Source organism: Hyla sarda, chromosome 4, assembly GCF_029499605.1.
Source record: "Hyla sarda isolate aHylSar1 chromosome 4, aHylSar1.hap1, whole genome shotgun sequence".
NCBI classification, from domain to species: Eukaryota; Metazoa; Chordata; class Amphibia; order Anura; family Hylidae; genus Hyla; species Hyla sarda.
Window position 1 is genome coordinate 289,867,237 of NC_079192.1, and position 26,347 is coordinate 289,893,583.

Sequence of the window (26,347 nt, forward strand, 5' to 3'; positions counted from 1 at the left end):
GGTGACTGGCTGCTCATAGGCTGCATCCTTCATGTGATTCAGGGTCATCCCGCCTACCGTTGTTACCGCCTTCCCAGAGTTCCTTGCCCCATGTCCTCACATGTGGATCCGTCATTTTCAATGCCCTGGAGCCTAACCCCGCACTAAATGGAGTTTAATGAAGCGATTCGCGCAATAGAATCGCGGCGATATTCACATTCGTTGAGAATCAAATTTTTCATGAAGTCGTAATGAATTTGGATTCGTCATATTTGATTCGCTCATCTCTACTACATGGCATTATACCATTAAAACATTGAGTTTGACCACTTTATATTTCTTTTACTGATCATCTAACAAATGCCATAAAAGTATAACACATGATATCTAGATTGCCAAAATGTTATTGTTATATACTGTAGAGCAAACATTTCTTCAAGGACGTAAACTCAGTACAAAATAATATTTAAAAAAAGCAAAAAAATAAAACAAAGGTTATTAGTAGTTGCAGCACACAGAGTTAATGATAAAGAACTTTGATCAGATACATTACATTGATTATAACTTTTTGACTATAAGACATGCCCGATTCATTAGAACTGAATCAATTCTAGACATAGAATTGTAATTGAGGATAAACACAAAAACATTCTAGCATCAGGGTTTAGCTGACAACATGTCTTTATCCATCCCAATTTGCAGGTCCATTTTTCATAATTAAAGACAGAAGAATAACGACCAGTTTTCACAGAGGATCTACTGTCTAATACTTCACTCATATTAAAATCCCCTTACTTATTTTACCTTTTTCCATTTCAATTAGATGTTCCTACAATCCCCATAAGCCCTTGGGTGTACCTCTGCTGCACTGGCCTCTCACAGCAGTCTCATCACTGCCTCAATAATATCCTTCCCCCTTCTGTGATGAATGTAGAATGATGGTAAAAGTTTTTTGCACATTATGCATATTAGTATAGTAGGGTTCCACTGCTTTATGTCTCTCCTTATCAGTGTGACAGCAGTCACTATCAGCCAGCCGTTTGCTCAAAACTGTATCTATCAGTTTAAGTCCCCCCTCCGCTTCTTCTATTTACTGTTATAATTGGTACTTGCATAGTATAGGCAGGATGGTTTCAGCTGAACCTTTAGCCCTTCTTCTTTCTCTACTACATAAGCTCTACTTATAAGCCACTTGCTGCTCTGTAAATCCAGCCCAACAGACAAGCTCTCTGCCTATGAGCATCCAGCAGCTAAAACATAACTGGCTGGACATGCAGAGAGGCTCACAAAGTAAACAACAGGGGGACCACTATAATTAACCCCTTAAGGACTCAGCCCATTTTGGCCTTAAGGACTCAGACAATTAAATTTTTAAGTTTTCATTTTTTCCTCCTCGCCTTCTAAAAATCATAACTCTTTTATATTTTCATCCACAGACTAGTATGAGGGCTTGTTTTTTGCGCGACCAGTTGTCCTTTGTAATGACATAACTCATTATATCATAAAATGTATGACGCAACCAAAAAACACTATTTTTGTGGGGAAATTAAAACGAAAAACGCAATTTTGCTAATTTTGGAAGGTTTCGTTTTCACGCCGTACAATTTATGGTAAAAATGACATGTGTTCTTTATTCTGAGGGTCAATACGATTAAAATTATACCCATTATTACATACTTTTATATTATTGTTGCACTTAAAAAAAATCACAAACTTTTTAACCAAATTAGTACGTTTATAATCCCTTTATTTTGATTACCTCTAACTTTTTTATTTTTCCGTATAAGCGGCGGTATGGGGGCTCATTTTTTGCGCCATGATCTGTAATTTTTTTGATACCAAATTTGCATATAAAAAACTTTTATTACATTTTTTATAAATTTTTTTTAATAAAATGTATTAAAAAAGTAGGAATTTTGGACTTAATTTTTTTTTTCGTTCACGCCGTTAACCATACGGGATCATTAACATTTTATTTACATAGTTCGGACATTTACGCACGCGGCGATACCAAATATGTCTATAAAAAAATTTTTACGCTTTTTGGGGGTAAAATAGGAAAAAACGGACGTTTTACTTTTTTATTGGGGGAGGGGATTTTTCACTTATTTTTTACTTTTACTTTTACATTTTTTTACATTTTTTTTACACTTCAATAGTCCCCATAGGGGACTATTCATAGCAATACCATGATTGCTAATACTGATCTGTTCTATGTATAGGACATAGAACAGATCAGTGTTTTCGGTGATCTTCTGCTCTGGTCTGCTCGATCACAGACCAGAGCAGGAGACGCCGGGAGCTGCACGGAGGAAGGAGATGGGACCTCCGTGCGGCGTTATGAATGATCGGATCCCCGCAGCAGCGCTGCGGGCGATCCGATCATTCATTCAAATCGCGCACTGCCGCAGATGCCGGGATCTGTATTGATCCCGGCACCTGAGGGGTTAATGGCGGACGCCCGCGAGATCGCGGGCGTCGGCCATTGCCGGCTGGTCCCTGGCTGCGATCAGCAGCCGGGATCAGCCGCGCATGACACGGGCATCGCTCTGATGCCCACGGTTATGCTTAGGACGTAAATGTACGTCCTGGTGCGTTATGTACCACCGCACCAGGACGTACATTTACGTCCTGCGTCCTTAAGGGGTTAAAGGGGATTTTTTTTTTTTTTAAAGAAATGCCTATTGGAGAAAGAGTTATTTTTCAACAGAGAATAATGTACTGGACACTTTGGCCCATTGGACAACCTCTTTAAATTAAATTTCAGTATTAAAAAACAGCACTAAGCTAAGCTACAAACAGTTAGCCTATTGATAATTATTAGAACACAAACATAATAAACTTTAATAACTTTAGTATAAACAGAGCCAGATAATGTGACTCTATTAAACTACTAATTAACCAAAAAAAAATATATACAAACAAATTTTAAAAGAATCAAAGAGAAACAAACCTACCTATGGGACCGGAATGTTGGACTAATTAATTGTCTTTTTTTTTGTCTTAAAGAAATTTCAGAAATAAACTGAAAATAATTGTTGTTCTGCTGAAGCATACATTATTCAATGCACAAGTAAGTGTTATAAAAATATCCAATAACAAATTATCTGTAAAGGGTCTCTCAGGCACCAGTGTAAGCCATTTTAATTAAGGATTCAGTAAATATCAGCACTTAATTAATGTCATGAGTCCTACTAATGTACTGTTGTTTTGTTCATATTTCAGGTGTAAACAATTAATTGATTTATTTTATTATATGTAAAAATGCACACAATGTGATAGAATGCACAAACCTGGCTGTGATATAGCACATGGGTATTATGTTGGAATACTAATATATTTAGTGAGAATAAAGCCAATAATTTATGCATATTTGGGTATGTGAGGGACCTATTTTTTCCATAAACAGGGAATAACAAAATCTCTTAGCTACATTGGCCATACATGTTTAAGACGCATCTGGAACCATATGCCATGGATGCTGGCTGCTATCTGCAGCTGAAAGCCATCATCAGTGACCAGGACTGGAGATATCTTTGATCTTGGGCATTTTTACCAACTAGGTGACATGCTTAAAGGGGCACTGTGGTGTAAAACCAATTTTTTTAATTAACTGGTGCCAGAAAGTTAAACAGATTTGAAAATTACTTCTATTAATTTTGTTTAATCCTTATCAGTTGCTGTATACTACAGATGAAGTTCTTTTATTTTTTAATTTCTTTTCTGTCTGTCCACAGGGCTCTCTGCTGACACCACTGTCTATGTCAGGTACTGGCCAGAGCAGTATAGGTTTGATATGGGAATTTGCTTCTGCTCTGGACAGTTCCTGACATGGACAGAGGCATCAGCAGAGAGCACTGTGGTCAGACAGAAAATGAATTAAAAAAGAAAATAACTTCCTCTGTAGCATGCAGCAGTTGATAAGTCCTGGAAGGGTCAAGTTTTTTTTATAGAAGTACCAGTTGATTTATAAAAAAAAAATTCCACCGGAGTACCCCTTTAATGATGACCGTGGTGTCTAGGCAAGTAGATGCCGTGTAGTATCTGTTCCTCACCCTGCGGCACAAAGGGGGACTAAAATGTTTACTAAATAGACCAAACATAGATACTGGTAGACTATGTTTGGTCCATTAAACTCAATGAGTCTGTTAAAATTGGTATATATTGGTATACCTTTTAAGTGATAGGCTAAAAAATACAGCAAACTATCTGGAAAACATGATGTTATGGGCCTTTACATGGCAGAAGATTACATACTATTTCCATTATTTATATAACACCAAGTTATTAAATAAGCACAGCACTGTACACAGATTATCATTAAAGGATTGTCCCAAAGCGGGTAACAAACTATAAATTGACCTATTGCTTTATTTTGGAGTATAAGAGGAAACCCACACAAACACAGAGGAAACATACAAACTCCTTGCAGATGGGGCTGTTATCCTTTGTGGGTTTTGATCCTATGACTTCAGTGTTGCAAAAGAAGAGCGAACCACTGAACCACTGTGCCATACAAGTACTGAGCTTGATTCTGCTTCTGTATTTATGTTGTGAGCTTAGTACTGGTACATCAAGCTTAATACTTAAAACGTTCAATTTAGCTATATGTGGGGCAAAAAGATGGGAACAGGTCTGCATAATTTATAGCAAACTACTGTTTCACAAAATAATATTCATTTAGATTACACATTAATATGTAGAGTATTTAGAATTTTGTTATTTTTAATTATTTGGAAAACAGTCCATGCGCTGGGCTGGCTGCTTATTAATTGTCAGGCAAGATAATACAGTAGGATTCTTGCTCATGCAAACCCTGAGAATAGCTGCCAGGAGATGATCTGGTGATCTGGTGAAAGACTTTTGGAACCATTGCATGGTCAGTATAGACTGTGGCTGTGCTGTTCCTAAAGGGGATAGAATAGTGAGTAGTAAGTACGAGATTTTCTACCCTGAGACTTGTTGAGGGGCCGTCCCACCCAACTCTAAGATTATGTGGACTCATGAAGCCAAAAGGCAAGTAGCAAGCCAATTGTGAAACCCCCTTTAAGTAGAAGATATTTTTTCCCCTCCTGAGTTGAGTTTATTATGCAACCATTGAAGGGGTACTCCAGTGGATTTTTTTTTTAAATCAACTGGTGCCAGAAAGTTAAACAGATTTGTAAATTACTTCTGTTTAAAAATCTTAATCCTTCCAGTACTTATCAGCTGCTGTATACTACACAGGAACTTCTTTTCTTTTTGAATTTCTTTTCTGTCTGATCACAGTGCTCTCTGCTGACACCTCTGTCCATGTCAGGAACTCTCCAGAGCAGGAGAGGTTTGCTATGGGGATTTTCTCCTGCTCTGGACAGTTAATGAAATGGACAGAGGTGTCAGCAGAGAGCACTCACTGTGGTCAGACAGAAAAGAAATTAAAAAAGAAAAGAACTTCCTGTGAAGCAAACAGCTACTGATAAGCACTGGAAGAATTAAAGGAAAACTGTCAGCTTGGTGCCCCAGCACTAACCAGCGGTACTGGCTGGTAGTGTGGGGGACGCTGATCAGTTTGATGCTTATCTTGCCCGGATCCGCCGCACCGTTGGGGCATAATCTTCTATTTCTGGTATATGCTAATTAGGTGCTAACTTGCAGGGCTAACTGGCACTCTGACGTCAGTGTTTCTGGTCGCAGAGCCGCCCAGCTCATCAATATTCCTCCCCTCCCTCCGCCTCTCCTTCTTCTCCCCGCTCCGTAATGAAGAGAGAGGGGAGGAATATTGATGAGCTGGGCTGCGCTGTGGCCAGAAACGCTGACGTCAGAGTGCCAGCTAGCCCAGCTGGTGCAAGTTAGCACCAAATTAGCATATACCGAAAATAGAAGATTACGGCTGAACGGCGCGGCGGATCCAGGCACGGTAAACATCAAACTGCTCAGCGTCCCCCGCACTACCAGCCAATACCGTTGGTTAGTGCGGGGGGGGGGGGCGGGAGGGAGCAAGCTGACAGTTTTCCTGTAAGATTTTTAAATATAAGTAATTTACAAATCTGTTTAACTTTCTGGATTTTTTTCAAAAATCATTTGAAAAAGGTTGTGACAATATTGTCAATAAATGTTAATTGTTCATCTGCAAAGAGTTTTCCATTATTCAAGAAGGGAGCCTTTTAGAAGTAGAATATGGGCACTGCATTATGGACCCACAAAACACAAATCAGTAATATGGCCATACATACAATAATAGGCCTAGAAAACAGAACCCATAAACTGAAAATATCCTGATGCAAGTGATAGTCTATTATTCTAATGCAATCAGCATGTAGCAATAAAAAGAAATGAAAGAATAGAAAGAAAAAAACAGAATAAAAAAAAAATAACAACAAAAATAATATCTTAAACTGTTTAAAATTCAGAAGTACTTGCCATTTAGGCTCAATCCAGAGAGCATTTTTTTCTAATAACAGTTATTAGATAAATGGTTGCTATGCCTTGTACATTCTGATTCCTTTTATAATACATAGTGATGGACAGATTAAATGAGTATTTGGCAAATTATATCTTTAAAAAAACACACATTGAAAAATAAGTAATAGCCATGTCTTCCAGTAAATACATTTGCAACATCCAGTTTAAAGTATTCACAAGCCGTCTGCCAAATAAATAAAACTGATGTAAAAAGTAAGTAAGGTGCTTTTTAGTCACTAACAGATCGTTGTTAAACTGTAATTTACTACAATGTGTGAATCTCCATTTCTTTATGTTGCAAAGAATCTTGTAATTCAAAATGTTTTCCTGTTGTGTCTGAGCAGATGAGAAATTATAAAGACTAACACAACAATTTAACGCTTCAGAGAAACAGTGTATATCATTACTCCTCTGTAGCCAAGCACGCTAATTAATATTTATTGCACCTGTCAAACCAGTAGCCGTGGTCAATCCATTGCCTAAGCAGTTCAATGGGAGGCTGGGCACCATATTTCTCCTTGGCAGGCATGTTTAGGTCATCAACAAAGACAAAAGCTTGTTTCCCCAGCGGAGGACCATACACCCTCTTCTTTCTCCTGTAAAATGAAACCATTAATTTAGTTCATGTTAATTTCTTGTTAACTTTTAACAGCAAAAGGGAATGGTGGGGGTGGGGGTGTGGGGCGGTTGGGGGGGGGGCTTCTTCCAAGTTACATCATTGTTAGAAACAATTTCAACTTCAACACTCTGTGACCTCTGGATTTTATCAGAAGTGCCTTAAAGGTCACCCGGCATTGTGAAGCTATAGTTATAAATCCACATGGAATTTAATCAAAGGTGGCAGGGCATTCTGAGGTAAATAAGCTTCCTGAACTATTTCAGCCAGAACCTTTGTTAAGCACTGACAAGAAAAGTGAATAGCAGGCAGTAGGATTAATCAAACGCTAAGAAATGCAACCAACAGACTTCAGCTTATCTGACAATACAAGGAAAGGTTTTAATTTGTAAGCCTTGAGGATAATTGTTTTCAGGTACTTACATGTGTTCTTTTTTTTTTTTTTTTTTTGTAATAGATAGAAAATAAAACTAAAAAAGTTAAGCCTTAAAAGTAAAATTACTGCTTAAAAAAAGAAAATGGTTAATGAAACCTCCAAATTTATTGCTAGGGACGTTCGATGGTGAAATAGGGATTTTATATTTTTTTGCATTGCCAAAACTATACCATACAATTTTTAATGTTTAAAAAAAATCTTATTTTTATTCATTATTGACATGCTGGTGGTTTCAGGGATGTAAAATGCAAGATACCTGCAGGGGACCATTGGTAAAAGTCACCGTTGCCAGTTTAAAGACTCCAGTAATACAGAACTCATCCCCAATCCACGATCTTCAGAACGGGGCCTGTCTGTTACTGCTGAATACTCCAGCCCCCACCTTCCGAGACAATCTGGTCTTAAGAGTCAAAACCTGGCTAGCCAATCATTGGCTGAGGAGGGAAATCACCTAAGCTGGTGATTGGCAGATTGGGCTGTCACTCCTGAGACCAGTTTGTCTCAGAAGGTAGGGGCTGGAACACTTAGCAATAACAGATTTGGGAGATCGTGGAAGGTCCCATGGTCAGACCCCACCAGCAATCAGACACTTCAGATATTGGACATGTGTATAGCGGATACGTTTTGCATTCCCAGAGTAGCCCTTTAATAGTAGGTCCCTACTCAGAGGCATAGCTATGGGGAGCATCCAAGGCATGCCACTTATTTAGATATTTAGGGTATTTAGTTACAGTGCTAGGGCAGCAAACTGAACCTTTGCTCCAGGTTAAAGATAAGCTAACTACTACAATGCTCCACATCCAATTGAATTTTGAAGTTTAAAATTACCGGTAGTGCTTGTTTATTATTTTAAAACAAGGGTCCCATATACTTTTCATGCACAGGATTCCTCTGTAGTGTGTGTTTACTATTTAAGTTATTAAGGTGAAGACACCAATATTAAAATTTGTATGCATAAATGTCACCCCTGCCAGCAGCTGTACACTAAAATCTGGAAAAATAAGATACATTTTCACAAGATAACTCTTTTTAAGTGGATTATCATATTAAAAATATTTAGTTGGAAAAGATGTTATCAATTCTTTTTGAACAGATTTTAGTCTGACATCACAGTAGTTAAAGGAAAATGTCATGATACAGTACACATTTATTTGAAACCAGCTTACACCTAAGTATTCATTAATTCCAGTGAAGATCATGCCTTCTGTTTACAGAGAATAATTACTACATGCAGACAGTATACCTTATTTCACTAGAATGACGTAGGAGATGGACTTATTTGTGTAGGCTGAGGCTAAGAGATCAGTGTTTAAATGTTTTTTTATTTTTTATTTTAGTAGTTAACTTCCTTAGGGCTGATTAAGCTTTAAAGCTTTGGTATTTTCATTTGGTCTAAACATTTTTATAACTACAATCACTTAAGAGTAAAGAAGGAAAAAAAACAATTGTCACTTGCCCCATAGTGATATTTTTTCCTTCGTTGATTGATGTACTTAATTATTGCTTACCGAAGGTGTCATTTGGTTGTTTATTTGAGTCGGCAGCGATAGATTATTCAGATTCGGTAATCTACTTTTTATATCAAGCAATTTCCTTAACCTGTTAAGGACGCAGGGTGTACAGGTACACCCTTGCATCCTGGCACTTAAGGACCAAGGGCGTACCTGTACGCCCTGAGTCCTTAAGCAGCTTTGAAGCAAGCGCAGGAGCTGCACTTGCTTCAGTACAGTGAGTATCGGCTACTATCAGTAGCCAGACACTCACTGTTTATGACTGGCAGTGGCAATCCCGGTTATTAACCCTTTAGACACAGTGTTTAATGCCGATCACGGCATCTAAAGTGCAACTAAAAAATCTTCAATAGCTTAGAGGGCTCACGTGAGCTAAAATGGCAGAGGAGGGTCCCCTTAACTGCCTCCTGCCGCCATCAGATCAGATTCACTGATGTAGCATGGCTTAGCCAGTGTCGATCACACTGTGTAATAATATGCCATAGGCATAGCATTATACAGTAAATGCAATCTAATGACTGCATATCAAAGTGTCCGATGTGGACTTAAAAAGTGTAAAAAAAAAGTGTAAAAAAAAATTTAATTACCCAAATTTTCCCATTTTACAAAGAAAAGGAAAAAAGTTAATATATTTGGCATCGCCGTGTGCGTAAATGTCTAAACTATTAAAATATATTGTTTATGATCCCGCATTGTAAACAGCGTTAAGGTAAAAAAATCTAATATGTAAAATACAGATTTTTTTTATCACATCATATATCAGAAAAAATATATAAAAGCAATACAAAAATTCACATCAAAGCAAAAATGGGATAGATAAAAACTACAGATCACAGCGCAAAAAAATTACCCCTCATACAGCCCCATATATGGAAAAATAAAATTATAGGGGTCAGAAAAGGCCCATTTTATGCATATGAATTTTTTTAAAACAAAGTTTGCCTTTTTTAAAGTAGTACAATAATAGAAAAACTGTAGACGGATGTGCTGGAATCTGGCTAATCTATCACCAGCAGGAACAGGATGGGAAACGCAGGCCATAGTAAATAACCCCCATTATCTTTCCCATGTACATGCATATCTGTCTGTGTAGCTCTCTACAACAGGCTCCACGCAGAATGAATATCACTTTTAATGTTATGGGTTCCCTAATGGGTTACCCTATTTGCACATCATTGTGGATTCTCTTTTGTATTGTTTCCCAAGCATGGTCCTCAAGTTTTCAGGATTTCCTTAGTCTTTTACAGGTGATAGAATTGTGGTGATGCCTAGTGCAGCTACCATATTTATATCACTTATGAAAGACTAAAGAAATCCTGAAAACATGCCTGCTGTAGGTACTTGAGGACAGTGCTTGAGAAACACTGGTCTATTGGAATCTGCATCAAATCTAAAGACAATGCAAATCCAATGAAGATGAATAGGGTTTCCTCAACTGACAAAAATTGCATAATTATTTCCATGGTTTCTAGGCAGAGAAACTGAAGACTGAATGACAATTGGGAAAACCCTTGTGCGGATCCTTGGCACTGCAAACTGCAAATCCATTTTAGCATATAAACATAAAATAAGTGCTGGCTTTTCACTGTTAAGCCCCTTATTTTGGATCACAGGACCTACAGAATAAGGAGTCTCCTCTTATTGTTCACAAAGATATTTTTTTAGCCATAATCCCTACCAGTGCAGCAATTACATTACCTAATAATTCCTTTTACAATTGGAAAAAACAGCAGGATATTGTCATTAAAAGAAGGGCATGCACTTGAGGGACAAGGGCATAATACTACTGCTTTATAAAGCTTTGTTACGGCCTCATCTGGAATATGCTGTTCAGTTTTAGGCACCGCTTCATAAATGGGATGTCCTGTAGCTGGAAAGAGGTAAAGGGGCACAACTAAAGTAATAAGGGGCATGGGGCATAGTAACTATGACAAAAAATTTAAGGAGATATCCAGGGGTGAACAACTTATCCCCTATCCTAAGGATAGGGGATAAGTTGCAGATCGCAGGTGGTCCGACCGCTGGGGCCCCCCGCGATCTCCTGTACGGAGCCTCGACAGCCTGCTGGAAGGGGGCATGTCGACCCCCGCACGAAGCGGCAGCTGACACCTTGCCTTCGGCAATCTCTGGCTCTGCCTTAGTGATGTATTGAGGGGGCGTGTCAGCCGCCGCTCTGTGCGGGGGTCGACACTCGCTATCTGGCCGGAGAGCCTGGCCCCCGTACAGAGAGATCGCAGGGGACCCCAGCGGTCGGACCCCCCACGATCTCAAACTTATTCCCTATCCTTAGGATAGGGGATAAGTTTTTCATTACTGGACTACCCCTTTAAAGTAATTAAATGTATTTAGTCTTTATAAGATACATTTAAGGGGGGAGGGAAATGATCAACTTATTTAAATATAAAAATAGCCAGGTAAAACCCCCTCATAAAACAAGAGGGCACTCCCTCTGCCTGGAGAAAAAAGGTTTAGTCTCCAGGGGCAACAATCCTTCTTTACAATAAGAACTGTGAATTTATGGAACAGTCTACCTCAGGAACTGGTCAGAGTAAAAACATTTGAGGGCTTCAAAAGGGGGTTATATACATTCTTAGAACTTAGAACTTAATAACTTAGAACTTAATAACATTAATGTATATGTAGAAATATAGAATCCCCCCCCCCCCAATACCCCTACCCCATCTTTTCCAGTCCTTGGTTGAACTTGACGGATATGTGTCTTTTTTCAACCGTACTATGTAACTATGTAAGTGTACTGACTTACCCAATAATTATATGCACAAAATACTCCATAATGTAGACACATGCATGAACAACTCTACTACTGAGAAAATAATAAACTTGGCATAATTACATAAAAGACAGCATGTGGAAATGATACAGAAGCAAATACACATGTTTCTTGATAACTTTCCATGAAAAAATATATAAATGGAGAGTAAACATGTTATTATATGACATTAAGATTGTACATAGAACATTTCCTCCCAATTTAGTGAAAAGATGAAAGTTAATTTGTAAGATGTGTTTACCAAAATGCAAATGCACCAAGACAAAAGAGATAGATAAGGTTTGAGCATTTACAAAAGAAGGAAATGAAGAGCAGAAAAATTAATGAGCTTCTTCAGTACAATAGCAAGCATGTTCATTTCTTGACAATATCTGAGGTAAGTGAGTAGTACTGATGTCTAATCATGAACATAGGAACAAATAAAATGATATACAAATTATAACTCAGGGAAAAACTCATGAAGCTATACTTCACTTTATATGCACTGTATACAAAAAAGGATTTTTTCATAGTACAAAAGTTTTCAAATAGTTTTGTGAAGTATGATGATTTTTAGTATGTTTTCAAGCACTTTTTAAAAGTGTGTGTTGCACACCCCCTATTAATTGGGGTTGCACAGAAAATTATATTAGAAAATATTGCATGTGATAAATGGGCTAAAAACTAGCTACACTTGAAGCTTACCCATCAGATCCAACAAAAAAAACATTTTTTTTAACATATCACTCAGTACCTAATCCTGATCAAGTACATCTGATTTTTATGAATCTAGCACCTTTATTAATTTTTTTTATTGCACTTTGAATTTAGCTCACAAGTCTGAATTCCACCCAAAGGGAGGGGGCGTGGCCTCACTGTGCAGGTCTCAGCCCCCTCCCTCAGTATGCTGTCTGCTCACATCTCCCCTAGCATTAGCAAAACTACAACTCCCAGCATTTCCTCACTGACAGTAATGGGACACAAGCTGACAGTGGGAGGATTTTTCCTCCAGCTGTAAGCCCTGCGCTCACAGCTGTCAATCAAGGAAGTGGGTCCATGACACATGGACACAGCAGGACTGGTATGTGTCCAAGCAGGCAGGGGGCAGTTGTTTGACTGGATTTTTCAGTATGAAATACTGAAAATTTTCCGATGAAAGCAATTGCAAAACTTATTGGTTTTGCATGCTTTACAACATGTCAAAAGTTTTTGTATCTGACAGTAGTGTTGAGCGGCATAGGCCATATTCGAATTTGCGAATATTCGCGAATATATGGACGAATATTCGTCATATATTCGCTAAATTCGCATATTTGTAATATACTCGTTTTATTTTCGCATATGCGAAAATTCGCGTATGCGAAAATTAACATATGTAAATTTTCGCATATGCGAAAATTCGCACGCCAGTCTCACACAGTAGTATTAGAGCCTTCTTTACACCACACAAGCTGGAAGCAGAGAGGGGTGATCACTGTGATGTGTACTGTGAAAAAAAAAAAAATAAAAAAAAACGAATATTCGTAATTACGAATATATAGTGCTATATTCGCGAATATTCACTTATATATTGCATATATATTGCATATTCGCGAATAAAATTTGCATTGCGAATATTCGCGAGCAACACTATCTGACAGTGCCCATTTAAACCAAGCTCCCTTTATTCAGAAGTTATGCCCCTTTAGGCAGTAAAGGTGCAAAATGGACTAGCACAAGGAAAATGAGGCTTGCGTAAAAATGTGTGACCTTTTTAATGCCAAAAAAACTGGCATATTAGCCTTAAGAGATTCCTCCAAAAAGACATTACATCAAATCTAGATAAATACATATCAATGTAAAAATGTAAGGAGATGGCAAAACTGATCAAGCCTATTGTGAAAGAAACCACTGTGAAATTCCCACATTAATGGTCTACGCACCAGGTGGGCCTATGAATTTTGTGCCTATAGTGATTTTTAGAGATGAGTGAACTTACAGTAAATTCGATTCGTTGCTGACTTTTCCTGCATAAATTAGTTCAGCTTTCAGGTGCTCCCGTGGGCTGGAAAAGGTGGATACAGTCCTAGGAGACTCTTTCCTAGGACTGTATCCACCTTTTCCAGCCCACCGGAGCACCGGAAAGCTGAACTAATTTATGCAGAAAAAGTCAGCAACCGCCAAGCTCAGAAGTTCATGACGAATTGAATTTACTGTAAGTTCGCTCATCTCTAGTGATTTTTATCTCCATATGAGTAACTAAGATTCTGTCTGATTATTTGAGTGTAAAATCAAATTAGATTTATTATTAAAATATCTCATGGGAAACCCAACCTTGTTGTTCATAGGAACCAGTCATAGCTTAATTTCCATTAAAAAAAAACAAAATTAAAAATATTAAGTTGACTGTTTTGATAAATTTGTCCCACAAGCTACGCTATTTACTTAACTCTGAGAGTTATGTAAAAGTTACTGAAAGTTACTTGCGGAGCATCCCTTTTTGCGCAACTTCTATTAAAGTCAATAGGAGCTACACAAATTGTGTAACTTCACTACTTCAGGGGTTGTCTCACTAACCTGTGATCAAGCCAAAATACTTGAGTCTTATAACCTTGGGTGCTCTGATTTGTACTTTTTTTGCTATAACCTCTCATCCTGTTTCCTAGGTACAGGGGTTTTACTATTTAGTTGACTATCTGTACTTTTCACTGAATAATTAGATGAGTGAATACTTTATAGCACAATATGGTATAAATTCTTGGCTCTGGGGTTGTTGTTAGGAGGCTGTGGGGTGTGAATTAATGTTCAGAAGTGTTATTATGAAGCTCCCAATGAACACTGGTTGTTCAGCTTCCCGTTTCCTCCCTGTACTGATCATAGAAATGAGTGCAGAGGGAGGATAGAGCATGTGTGCAACTGTTAGCGTATGGTCTCATGGTCTATGACTAAGTGCAGCAATTCAGGGCCATTCTACCCAATTGTGGGAAAACTTAGGGAACATACGTTGGTTGAGAATTTGAGAAGGATCTTTTAAAATAAAAGTTTCATACACATCATATTAAAATAGCTTCTAAAATTGTTGCACATCACAAGTTATTTATGAGGCTTTTGTGAGACAACACTGTGTGATGTCCCAGCCATTAAAAAGCTGTATACACAAAAAATGTCTCTACTTTACAATGCAGGCATTGTTTTAAAAGTGATGTACTGTACTTGCACTGTATTTGCACTGAATATACTTTGTGAGGACTTGACTATCACTGCATTTAATTGTTTTATTATTCATTCGAAGGCAATGAGCTCCTGTAGTTAAAGGTGTCCTTCCTTTCTGTGTAGGTAAGCTGACAAATAAATGACACCCTTATTTGTACACTAAAACAACTTATTAAAGTGCTGCTCTCATTCTGTAGATGCATATAATGCCTTTGTGTGTCATAATATTGCTGTGCAAATAAACTACAAAGCCTCACAAGACGGGAATCACTGAACAAAATGGAAGATGAAAGTCTCTTAGGATGGAATAAAACTTTATTATTTATGATGGTTCAAACATTAACAACCGAGCAGAATATGTGAAACCTTAGGACAGTGTTTCTGCTTTACATGATGCATAGTGAGCCAATGTGTCTAGTTTATACAGATGAAAGACTGGTCTAGTATACAGTTTATTCTAAGAGCTATTCCTGGAGGCTGCTATAGATGGCAGATAAGGAGATCATATTTATTGTTACAGATAATGTTTTACTACAAAATATTTATGTATAGTGGGGGACAAAGGGAGGTGTGAGGGTGGGGTCTGATTATCCAATAACAACCAATTACAGCTCAGCTTTTATTTTATCAAAGCTTGTTAAAATAGGAAAGCTGACCTGTGATTGGTTGCTATGGGCAAAATCACTTTTTGTCTCTACAGATCAGTACATCTGGGTCAGTGGGTTTTGTTTAAAACTGCTAATTCAGCACTAACATTTCCTGTAGCACTGAAAAGGCTCTCAACCTATGCATCCGTATATTCAATAATAGAGAAAAAGTACAGATGGGTAGTGTTTTCATGGGGACTTGAGCGTACAGAAGTTGTAGATTTTGAGTCCGAGGCTTTGTGCACACACAGTATTTTGGTCCTCATTTTGGTAAGTTTTTTCCTCCAAAACTAAGGTTGGAACCAACACAAGGAGAACTATTCCCATCCGTACGCTTACTTTATTATTAAATATACAGATGCACTGATGCTTTTTTAGTGTTATAGGATATGTTATTGCTGAATTATCATGGAAGCATGGTCAAACAGGGTGTGCATTTCAACAACAGTGTAAGTAGGGCTTAGTACCCCACTTCATATAGACCCCTGAACAGTAAACCTTATGAGGTTTCAATGTATGTGATATATATGGCCCTTAGATGGTTCTTTGCTGTGCATAAAAAAAGTAAAGCTGGTTATAACAACCAATCGCAGCTCTGCTTTCATCTCTTAACAAGCTCTGGCAAGAGTTTTTGTCTCTACAGACTGATAAATCTGGGCAATTGTGTCTTATCCTTTGAGCCAAGTTACCCCCCATCCTTCCCATTGTCACACACTATCCATAATTATTTTGTAGAGAAACACTACATCTGTAACAGCAAATATATCCTCATCTTCCATCTATAGTAGCCTCCAGGAATAGCTCATTAAATAAACTGTACAATAGACCGGCGTTGCATCTGTTTAAACTAGACACATTGGGGTAGATTTAGCAAAACCTTTGTAGAGGAAGAGCTGTGAAGTTGCCCATAGCAACCAATTAGATTGCGTCTTTCATTTTTAAAAGGGCCTTTTAAAAATGAAAGAAGCAAGTTGATTGGTTGCTATGGGAAACTGCACCGCTCTTTCTCTACACAGATTTTGATAAATCTCCAACATTGGCTCACAATTCATCATGTAAAGCAGAAACACTATCCTAAGGTTTCACATATTCTGCTAGGTTGTTAATGTTTGTACGATCATAAATAATAAAGCTTTATTCCCATCCTAAGAGACTTTCCTCTTCCATTTTGTTCAGTGATTCGAGTCTTGTGAGGCTTTGTAGTTTATTTGCACAGCAATATTATGACACACAAAGGCATTATATGCATCTACAGAATGAGAGCAGCGCTTTAATAAGTTGTTTTAGTGTACAAATAAGGGTGTCATTTAGTCGTCAGCTTACCTACACAGAATGGAGGGACACCTTTAACTACACAAACTTATTGCCTTCCAATGAATAATAAAACAATGAAATAGTCAAGTCTTCACATAGTATGTTCAGTACAAATACAGTACATCACCTTTGAAAAATTGCAGCTTTGTAAAGTAAAGAAATTCTTAGTGTATACAGATTTTTAATGGCTGGGACATCACATAGTCTTGTCTCACAAAAGCCTCGTAAATAACTTGTGCTGTGCAACAATTTTAGATGCTATTTTACCCTGATGTGTATGTAACTTTTAATTTAAAAGTCAATATTACTGATCCCGCTAACATGTTCAGCCACCTCACTCCCACACAGAGTTCTTTCATGATTTGGCAAATTGCTCCCAAGTCATTGACTGTAAAACTATATAGTTATAGCCAAATTGTACTCTATCTTCTCTTTACACTCATCTCCTGACCAATCTCCCTGTCCCAGGTGCAGAAAAATACAATGTGGGCTTAAACCCATTAAGGACTAAGAGTGTGCTGGTATGCCCTTGAGTCCTGTACATAAGGACCAATCGGGGTTTGAAGTGTGCTTACAAGCTGAGCTCGCTTCCTACCTCATGGGCCGCAGTGGTCTTCAACCTGCGGACCTCCAGATGTTTCAAAACTACAACTCCCAGCATGCCTGGACGGCCGATGGCTGTCCGGGCATGCTGGGAGTTGTAGTTTTGCAACATCTGGAGGTCCGCAGGTTGAAGACCACTGATGAAGGGATTGACTGGCGGTGATGATGAAGGGGGGGGGGTGACGAAGGCCGCAGTGGTCTTCAACCTGCGGACCTCCAGAGGTTGCAAAACTACAACTCACAGCATGCCTGGACAGCCGATGGCTGTCCGGGCATGTTGGGAGTTGTAGTTTTGCAACATCTGGAGGTCCGCAGGTTGAAGACCACTGATGAAGGGATTGACAGGCGGTGATGATGAAGGAGGGGATGATGATGGGGGTCTGGATGATTACATGGGGGGATGATGTATTTCCCACCCCAGGCTTATAGTCGAGTCCATAATTTTTCCTGGGTTTTTGGGGTAAAATTAGGGGCCTCAGCTTATATTTGGGTCGGCTTATACTCGAGTATATACGTTAACAGAGTGGATGGTGGAAGGTCCCTTCCCCTGCCTCCTCACGTCCGATCCTCTGATTCTTCATGAAGCCTCAGCAGGCTAGAGCATCAGAGTACCGATAACACTCATCAATGCTGAGCCAAAGCTCTAAACTATTAAACTATCAAAATGTCCGAACTATTAAAATATAAGGTTAGTTAAACCACACAGTCGATAGCGTACATGTTCAAAAACACCAAAGTCCAAAACTGCTAATTTTTGGTCATTTCATATACCATAAAAAAATTATTAGAAAGTGATCAAAAAGTTCCATTAAAATAAAAATGGTACCGATAAAACTACAGTTCACAGTGCAAGAAATGAGCCCCCATACACCCCCGTCTATAGAAAATAATAGTTATTTATATTTGTAATTTATAATTTAATAGTAAAATAAAATAAAAAATAAACATAAATTGGGTGTCCTTGTAATTGTATGGACCTACAGAATAAAGATATGGTGTCATTTTTACCAAAAAGTGCACTGCGTAAAAACGGAAACCCCCAAAATTTACAAAATGGTGGGTTTATTTTCAATTTCACCCCACAAATATTTTTTTTGTTTCATCATATATTTTGTAATAAAATGATTGATGTAATTTCAAAGTACAATTGGTCGCGCAAAAAACAAGCCCTTATATGGGTCTGTAGGTGCAAAATTTAAAGCATTATGATTTTTAGAAGGGAGGAGAAAAAAAACAAAAGTGCAAAAACAGACCAGAGCGTTTTTTGCACATCTGACCACTGTCACTTTAAACATTAATAACTCTGGAATGCTTTTAGTTATCATTCTGATTCCGAGATTTTTTTTTTCGTGACATATTCTACTTTAACATGGTGGTAAATTTTTGTGGTAACTTGCATCCTTTCCTTGTGAAAAATCCAAAAATTTGATGAAAAATTTGAAAATTTTGCATTTTTCTAACTTTGAAGCTCTCTGCTTGTAAGGAAAATGTATATTACAAATAAAAAAAATTTTTATTCACATATACAATATGTCTACTTTATGTTTGCATCATAAAAGTGACGAGTTTTTACTTTTGGAAGACACCAGAGGGCTTCAAAGTTCAGCAGCAATTTTCCAATTTTTCACAAAATTTTCAAAATCACTATTTTTCAGGGACCAGTTCAGGTTTGAAGTGGATTTGAAGGGTCTTCATATTAGAAATACCCCACAAAAGACCCAATTATAAAAACTGCACCCCCCAAAGTATTCAAAATGACATTCAGTCATCATTTTAACCCTTTAGGTGTTTCACAGGAATAGAAGCAAAGTGAAGGAGAAAATTCACAATCTTCATTTTTTACACTCGCATGTTCTTGTAGACCCAATTTTTGAATTTTTACAAGGGGTAAAAGGAGAAAATGTATACTTATATTTGTAGCCCAATTTCTCTTGAGTAAGCACATACCTCATATGTCTATGTAAAGTGTTCGGCGGGCGCAGTAGAGGGCTCAGAAGGGAAAGAGCGATAAGGGGATTTTGGAGAGTACGTTTTTCTGAAATGGTTTTTGGGGGGCATGTTGCATTTAAGAAGCCCCTATGGTGCCAGAACAGCAAAAAACCCTCACATGGCATACCCTTTTGGAAACTAGACCCCTTGAGGAACATAACAAGGAATAAAGTGAGCCTTAATACCCCACAGGTGTTTCACGATTTTTGCATATGTAAAAATTTTTTTTTATTTTTCACTAAAATGTGTGTTTCCCCCCAAATTTCACATTTTTCCAAGGGTTAATAGCAGGAAATACCCCCCAATATTTGTAACCCCTTCTCTTCTGAGTATGGAGGTACCCCATAAGTTGACCTGAAGTGCACTATGGGCGAACTACAATGCTCAGAAGAGAAGGAGTCATATTTGGCTTTTTGAGAGCAAATTTTGCTCGGGGGGCATGTCGCATTTAGGAAGCCCCTATGGTGCCAGAACAGCAAAAAAAAAACACATGGCATACCATTTTGGAAACTAGACCCCTTGAGGAATGTAATAAGGAATAAAGTGAGCCTTAATACCCCACAGGTGTTTCACGACTTTTGCATATGTAAAAAAAAAAAAAAAAAATATTCCACAAAAATGTGTGTTTCCCCCCAAATTTCACATTTTTGCAAGGGTTAATAGCAGAAAATACCCCCCAAAATTTGTAACCCCATCTCTTCTGAGTATGGAGGTACCCCATAAGTTGACCTGAAGTGCACTATGGGCGAACTACAATGCTCAGAAGAGAAGGAATCATATTTGGCTTTTTGAGAGCAAATTTTGCTTGGGGGGCATGTCGCATTTAGGAAGCCCCTATGGTGCCAGAACAGCAAAAAAAAAAAAAAAAAACACATGGCATACCATTTTGGAAACTAGACCCCTTGAGGAATGTAATAAGGAATAAAGTGAGCCTTAATACCCCACAGGTGTTTCACGACTTTTGCATATGTAAAAAAAAATATATATATATATTCCACAAAAATGTGTGTTTCCCCCCAAATTTCACATTTTTGCAAGGGTTAATAGCAGAAAATACCCCCCAAAATTTGTAACCCCATCTCTTCTGAGTATGGAGGTACCCCATAAGTTGACCTGAAGTGCACTATGGGCGAACTACAATGCTCAGAAGAGAAGGAGTCATATTTGGCTTTTTGAGAGCAAATTTTGCTCGGGGAGCATGTCGCATTTAGGAAGCCCCTAAGGTGCCAGAACAGCAAAAAAAAAACAACACGTGGCATACCATTTTGGAAACTAGACCCCTTTAGGAACGTAACAAGGGGTACAGTGAGCATTTGCCCCCCACTGGTGTCTGACAGATCTTTGGAACAGTGGGCTGTACAAGTTTTCATTTTCACGGACCACTGTTCCAAAGATCCGTCAGACACCTGTGGGGGATAAATTCTCACTGCACCCCTCATTACATTCCGTGAGGGGTGTCGTTTCCGAAATGGGGTCACATGTGGGGTTTTGTTTTTTTTGCGTTTGTCAAAACAGCTGTAACAATCAGCCACCCCTGTGCAAATCACCTCAAATGTACATGGTGCGCTCTCCCTTCTGGGCCTTGTTGTGCGCCCCCAGAGCACTTTGCGCCCACATATGGGGTATCTCCGTAGTCGGGAGAAATTGCGTTACAAATTTTGGGGGGCTTTTTTCCCTTTTACCTCTTGTGAAAATGTAAAGTATAGGGCAACATCAGCATGTTAGTGTAAAAAATTTAAAATTTTTACACTAACATTCTGGTGTAGACCCCAACATTTCCTTTTCATGAAGGGTTAAAGAAGAAAAAGCCCCCCAAACCTTGTAACGCAATTTCTCCCGAGTACAGCGATACCCCATATGTGGCCCTAAACTGTTGCCTTGAAATACGACAGGGCTCCAAAGTGAGAGCGCCATGTGCATTTGAGGCCTAAATTAGGGATTTGCATAGGGGTGGACATAGGGGTATTCTACGCCAGTGATTCCCAAACAGGGTGCCTCCAGCTGTTGCAAAACTCCCAGCATGCGTGGACAGTCAATGGCTGTCCGGCAATACTGGGAGTTGTTGTTTTTCAACAGCTGGAGGCTCTGCTTTGGAAACAGTGGTGTAAGGGTATGTGTATATATAGTGTTTTTAACTTTTTATTTTATTTTGTGTTGGTGTAGTGTAGTGTTTTTAGGGTACAGTCACATGGGCGGGGGATTACAGCGAGTTTCCCAGCGCAAAATTTGCTGCATCTCAAACTTGCAGCGAGAAACCCACTGTAAAAGCCTCGCCCGTGTGAATGTATCCTGTACATTCACAGGGGGGGGGGGGGGGGGGGGGGGGTGCACCAGCTGTTGCAAAACCACAACTCCCAGCATGCATGGTCTGTTAGTGCATGCTGGGAGTTATAGTTTTGCAACAGCTGGAGGCACACAGGTTAGGAAACACTGAGTTAGAAACAGACAATGTTTCCCAACCAGTGTGTCTCCAGTTGTTGCAAAACTACAACTCCCAGCATGCCCAGACAGCTGAAGGGCATGCTGGGAGTTGTAGTTCGGCAACATCTGAAGGGCCAGATGTTGCTGAACTAAAACTCCCAGCATGCCTGGACAGTCAATGCATGCTGGGAGTTGTAGTTTTGCAACAGCTGGAAGAGCACAGATTGGAGACCATTATACAATGGTCTCCAAACTGGGGCCCTCCAGATGTTGCAAAACTACAACTCCCAGCATGCATGGTTTGTTAGTGCATGCTGGGAGTTATAGTTTTGCAACAGCTGGAGGCACACAGGTTAGGAAACACTGAGTTAGAAACAATGTTTCCCAACCAGTGTGTCTCCAGTTGTTGCAAAACTACAACTCCCAGCATGCCCAGACAGCTGAAGGGCATGCTGGGAGTTGTAGTTCGGCAACATCTGAAGGGCCAGATGTTGCTGAACTAAAACTCCCAGCATGCCTGGACAGTCAGTGCATGCTGGGAGTTGTAGTTTTGCAACAGCTGGAAGAGCACAGATTGGAGACCATTATACAATGATCTCCAAACTGGGGCCCTCCAGATGTTGCAAAATTACAACTCCCAGCATGCCCAGACAGCCAAAGGCTGTCTAGGCATGCTGGGAGTTGTAGTTTTCAGACTCCTAGAAGCAGCAGTGAAGATCTTCACTGCTGCTTCTGAGGACCATATACTTACCTGCCGGTCCCGTCGCTGCTCGTCCACGTGGCCGGTCCCGCGCTGCTCCTCGGTCCCACCGCTGCTCCAGGTAAGGCCGCCGGTCCCCTCCTGTTCCCCCACCTATGCCGCGAGCCCCCGCAGCCTTCGTCCCCCGTTCTGCCCGACTTCCAGGGGCGGGCAGTGCGGGGGATCTGAACTTTCACCCCAGATCACTGTGATTGGTCCACAGGGACCAATCACAGTGATCGCTGACCAGGACCATCAATGGATGGTCCTGGGGGGTGAAGCAGAAGTTGTCTCCTGCTGGAAACAGCGGGACTTCTGCCAGTTAACCCGTGCGATGCTGCGCATCGCCGAGTTAACTGAATGTCATTTATAAACATCGGGATGCGCGAACGCACTGCACAACCTGGCGTTTATACATGACATTCTGCGGGAAGGGGTTAAGGCCAAAATGGGCTTGGTCCCTAAGGGGTTAATATGTCTTTTACTGAGGAGAATCTCTATTCTGACCACTCTGCCATTAAGCCCAAATTGGTGGGGTGCTTCAGTGATGGTTGACCTTCTGGAAGTGCCCTCATCTGCATTTTTGGATTTTTGAAGCTTAGCCAGAGTAACCATAGGGACACTTCTCTTAAGATTACCCTCATCCCCCTCCAAATTCTTAGTTTGGTGGGGCAGTCACTGTGCTCTTGAGAGCTTTTGGTGTAGCAGATTTTTAGTACCCTTCTGCAGATCTGTGCCTCCACACAACGTGAGTTGCGCCTTCAAGGGCCATTAACCAACCTGACATTCATTCCACAAGATGGTTTTATTAATTGGGGCTTCTAACAAATTTTCTAAGGTTTCATTTTCCTTTCTCTTTATTGCCTCAAGCAGTTTGACTTTTCTTAATTCTTAGTCCTTTAATTTTGGATTTTAAGCAATTAATTTCCACCTGAATCACTAATAGGCTGCTAGTTGTAGTTACTGATCTGATGGGCTGCTGACATCGAGTGGTCCACTTCAAAGAGAACATCTTTTTTAAATAGACCAATATGTTAATCTGTACTGCCTGATAAGAAACTTACAATTTTATTAAAAGTTCTTTTTATAAGTTCTTGCTTTCAAAGCACTGACTAAGGAGCAGTGTGCGTGTGTGTGCGTGTGTGTGTGTGCGTGTGTGTGTGTGCGTGCGTGTAGTACACACACTTACTGCTATACACATGGGGGTATGTGTAGTGCAATGCACCCTAGTGTCTTCTACAGACACTAGGGTGTAATGCTCTGCACATACCACCATGTGTTTAGCCGTATGTGTGTGTCTATTACACACACACACACACAATGCTTTACACATGGGGCTGTGTGCAGAACATTGTACCTTAATGTCTGTAGTGCTACAGAGTCTGTACTACAGACACTAGGGTGCAATATTCTGCAGTCTGCACATACCCTCATGTGTATAGGAGAGTACAGACTAATCTAATGATTAACTATATATAGTAAAGTAAGTGTAAAGCAAAAAATAAATAAATACAAGTTTTATTAAAATGTAAATAAACCCTTCCCCCAATAAAAAAAAATAGACCCCCCATTTTTCCTATTGTATACAAAAAAGTGGGGGAAAAAACCCAAAAAATAAACATATTTGATATTGAAAATGTTTTAACCCCTTAAAGGACAAGTCTCACAGTAAACAATTGTTCATCTTTTAGTGCAGAAGGTAAAGTTATATAGGTTTGTAAATCACTTCCATTACCAGTGCTGCTTAGAAACAAGCTTTTTCTGCATTCTTCTGTCTGACAGGAAATTCAGCTGTTCCAGGTTTTCATGACTTTCGACCCCCTATTCAGGCTGTTATCAGCAGCATCCCGGAGCCGTGACGTGACAATTACCCAGAAAACCCCTGTGCTGCAGAGAGCTCCCTGTGCTCGGCCTTAGCCCCTCCCATCTGATGAATATTCACACTGTCCTCCCTCTGTTCTGCAGTGATTGGCTGAGCAGCACTGCCTATATGTCGGCTGATTCAGATCATAGTTCTCTCCCCTCTCCTTGCTAATGTTTTTACACTGATAACGGAGGAGAGGGGGGAGGGGAGGGAGCTGCCAGCGTAGGGCTGTCACACTGAGAATGGAGGGGAGGGAGAGTAGAGTTGTCACACTGAGCACTGGGGAGAGAGGAGTGCAGGGCAGAGGAGGGGGGAGGTGATTTTGCCACTGTAAAGCTGTTTCATTGAGAGGAGGAGGGGTAGGGAGTGATTTTACAGTGTAAAACTGCAGCTTCAACTCCAGGGCCCCTCTCTCTGAGCACTGAGATTACATTTTGTTTCCTCGTGGCCACCCTGCTGTGTAGGGCTATGATTGGAGCTCAGTGTTATGTGGGAGGGACTAACATAAGTTAGGGGAGGTAACAAGCTCTCTGCTCAGGCAGCTGAGAGCAGGAAATGTGAGCAGTGCATGCAGGGAAATGTAGTCTTTGAGATCACAGGCATAGCCACCATAACCAGGAAGTAACTGGAATTTATGAGCTGAATAGCCAGTGAATGGGGCCGGAAAAAAAATCACAAACATGTCAGAGAGGTGGTAGGTGAATATACTATGGAATGGCTAGGTATTTTTTTTTTCTTTGCTGCAAGGGATATCTTCTTTAAGGACCAAGCCCATTTTGGCCTTAAGGACCAGACCAATTTTATTTTTGCATTTTCGTTTTTTCCTCCTCGCCTTCTAAAAATCATAATTCTCTTATATTTCCATCCACAGACCCATATGAGGGCTTGTTTTTTGCGTCACCAATTGTACTTTGTAATGACATCACTTATTTTACCATAAAATGTATCGCCCAAACAAATTTTATTTATGTGGAAAAATTGAAAAGAAAACTGCAATTTAGCAAATTTTGGAAGGTTTTGTTTTCACGCTGTACACTTTCTGGTAAAAATGACATGTTTTCTTTATTCTGTGGGTCAATACGATTAAAATGATACCCATGTTATATGCTTTTATATAATTGTACCGCTTAAAAAAACTATCTCAAACCATTTTAACAAAATTAGTATGTTTGAAATTGCCCTATTTTGACCACCTATAACTTTCTCATTTTTCCGTATATGGGGCAATATGAAGGCTAATTTTTTGCGCCATGATCTGTAGTTTTTATCAGTACCACTTTTGCTTAGGTTTTACTTTTTATTCATTTTTTATTCATTTTTTTTTAATAAAATGTGACAAAAAAGCTGCAATTTTTGACTTTAAAAAAAAAAAATTTACGTTTACACCGTTCACCGTACGGGATAATTAATAATATATTTTAATATTTCATACTTTTTTGCACGCGACGATACCAAATATGTGCATAGATTATTTTTTTTACACTTTTTTGGGGGTAAAATGGGGAAAAACTGACATTTTACTTTTTATTGGGGGAGGAGATTTTTCACATTTTTTAATTTTTAATTTAACATTTTTTTTTACTTTTTTTTTTACACTTTTTATGTCCCCATAGGGGACTATTCATTGCAATCAGTTGATTACTAATACTGTGCAGTGCTATGTATAGGACACAGCACTGCTCAGTATTATCGGTGATCTTCTGTTCGATCTCAGACCAGAGCAGAAGACCCCGGGAGATGGCCGGAGCAAGGTGAGGGGACCTCCGGCCGCCATGCTGGTTGATCGGATCCCCGCGGCAGCGCTGCAGGCGATCCGATCGCCCAT

General features: G+C 39.4%; 1 protein-coding gene across 1 annotated transcript in view; it reads right to left on the bottom strand.

Moving 5' to 3' along the window:
* Window positions 1-26,347, bottom strand: part of LOC130369339 (dynein axonemal heavy chain 3-like) — a 919,716-nt gene that overhangs the window by 551,114 nt on the left and 342,255 nt on the right. Inside the window, exon 20 of the mRNA XM_056574479.1 lies at window positions 6,867-7,016. Within this exon, the coding sequence (XP_056430454.1) occupies window positions 6,867-7,016 (150 nt within the window). The remainder of the gene's footprint in view (window positions 1-6,866; window positions 7,017-26,347) is intronic.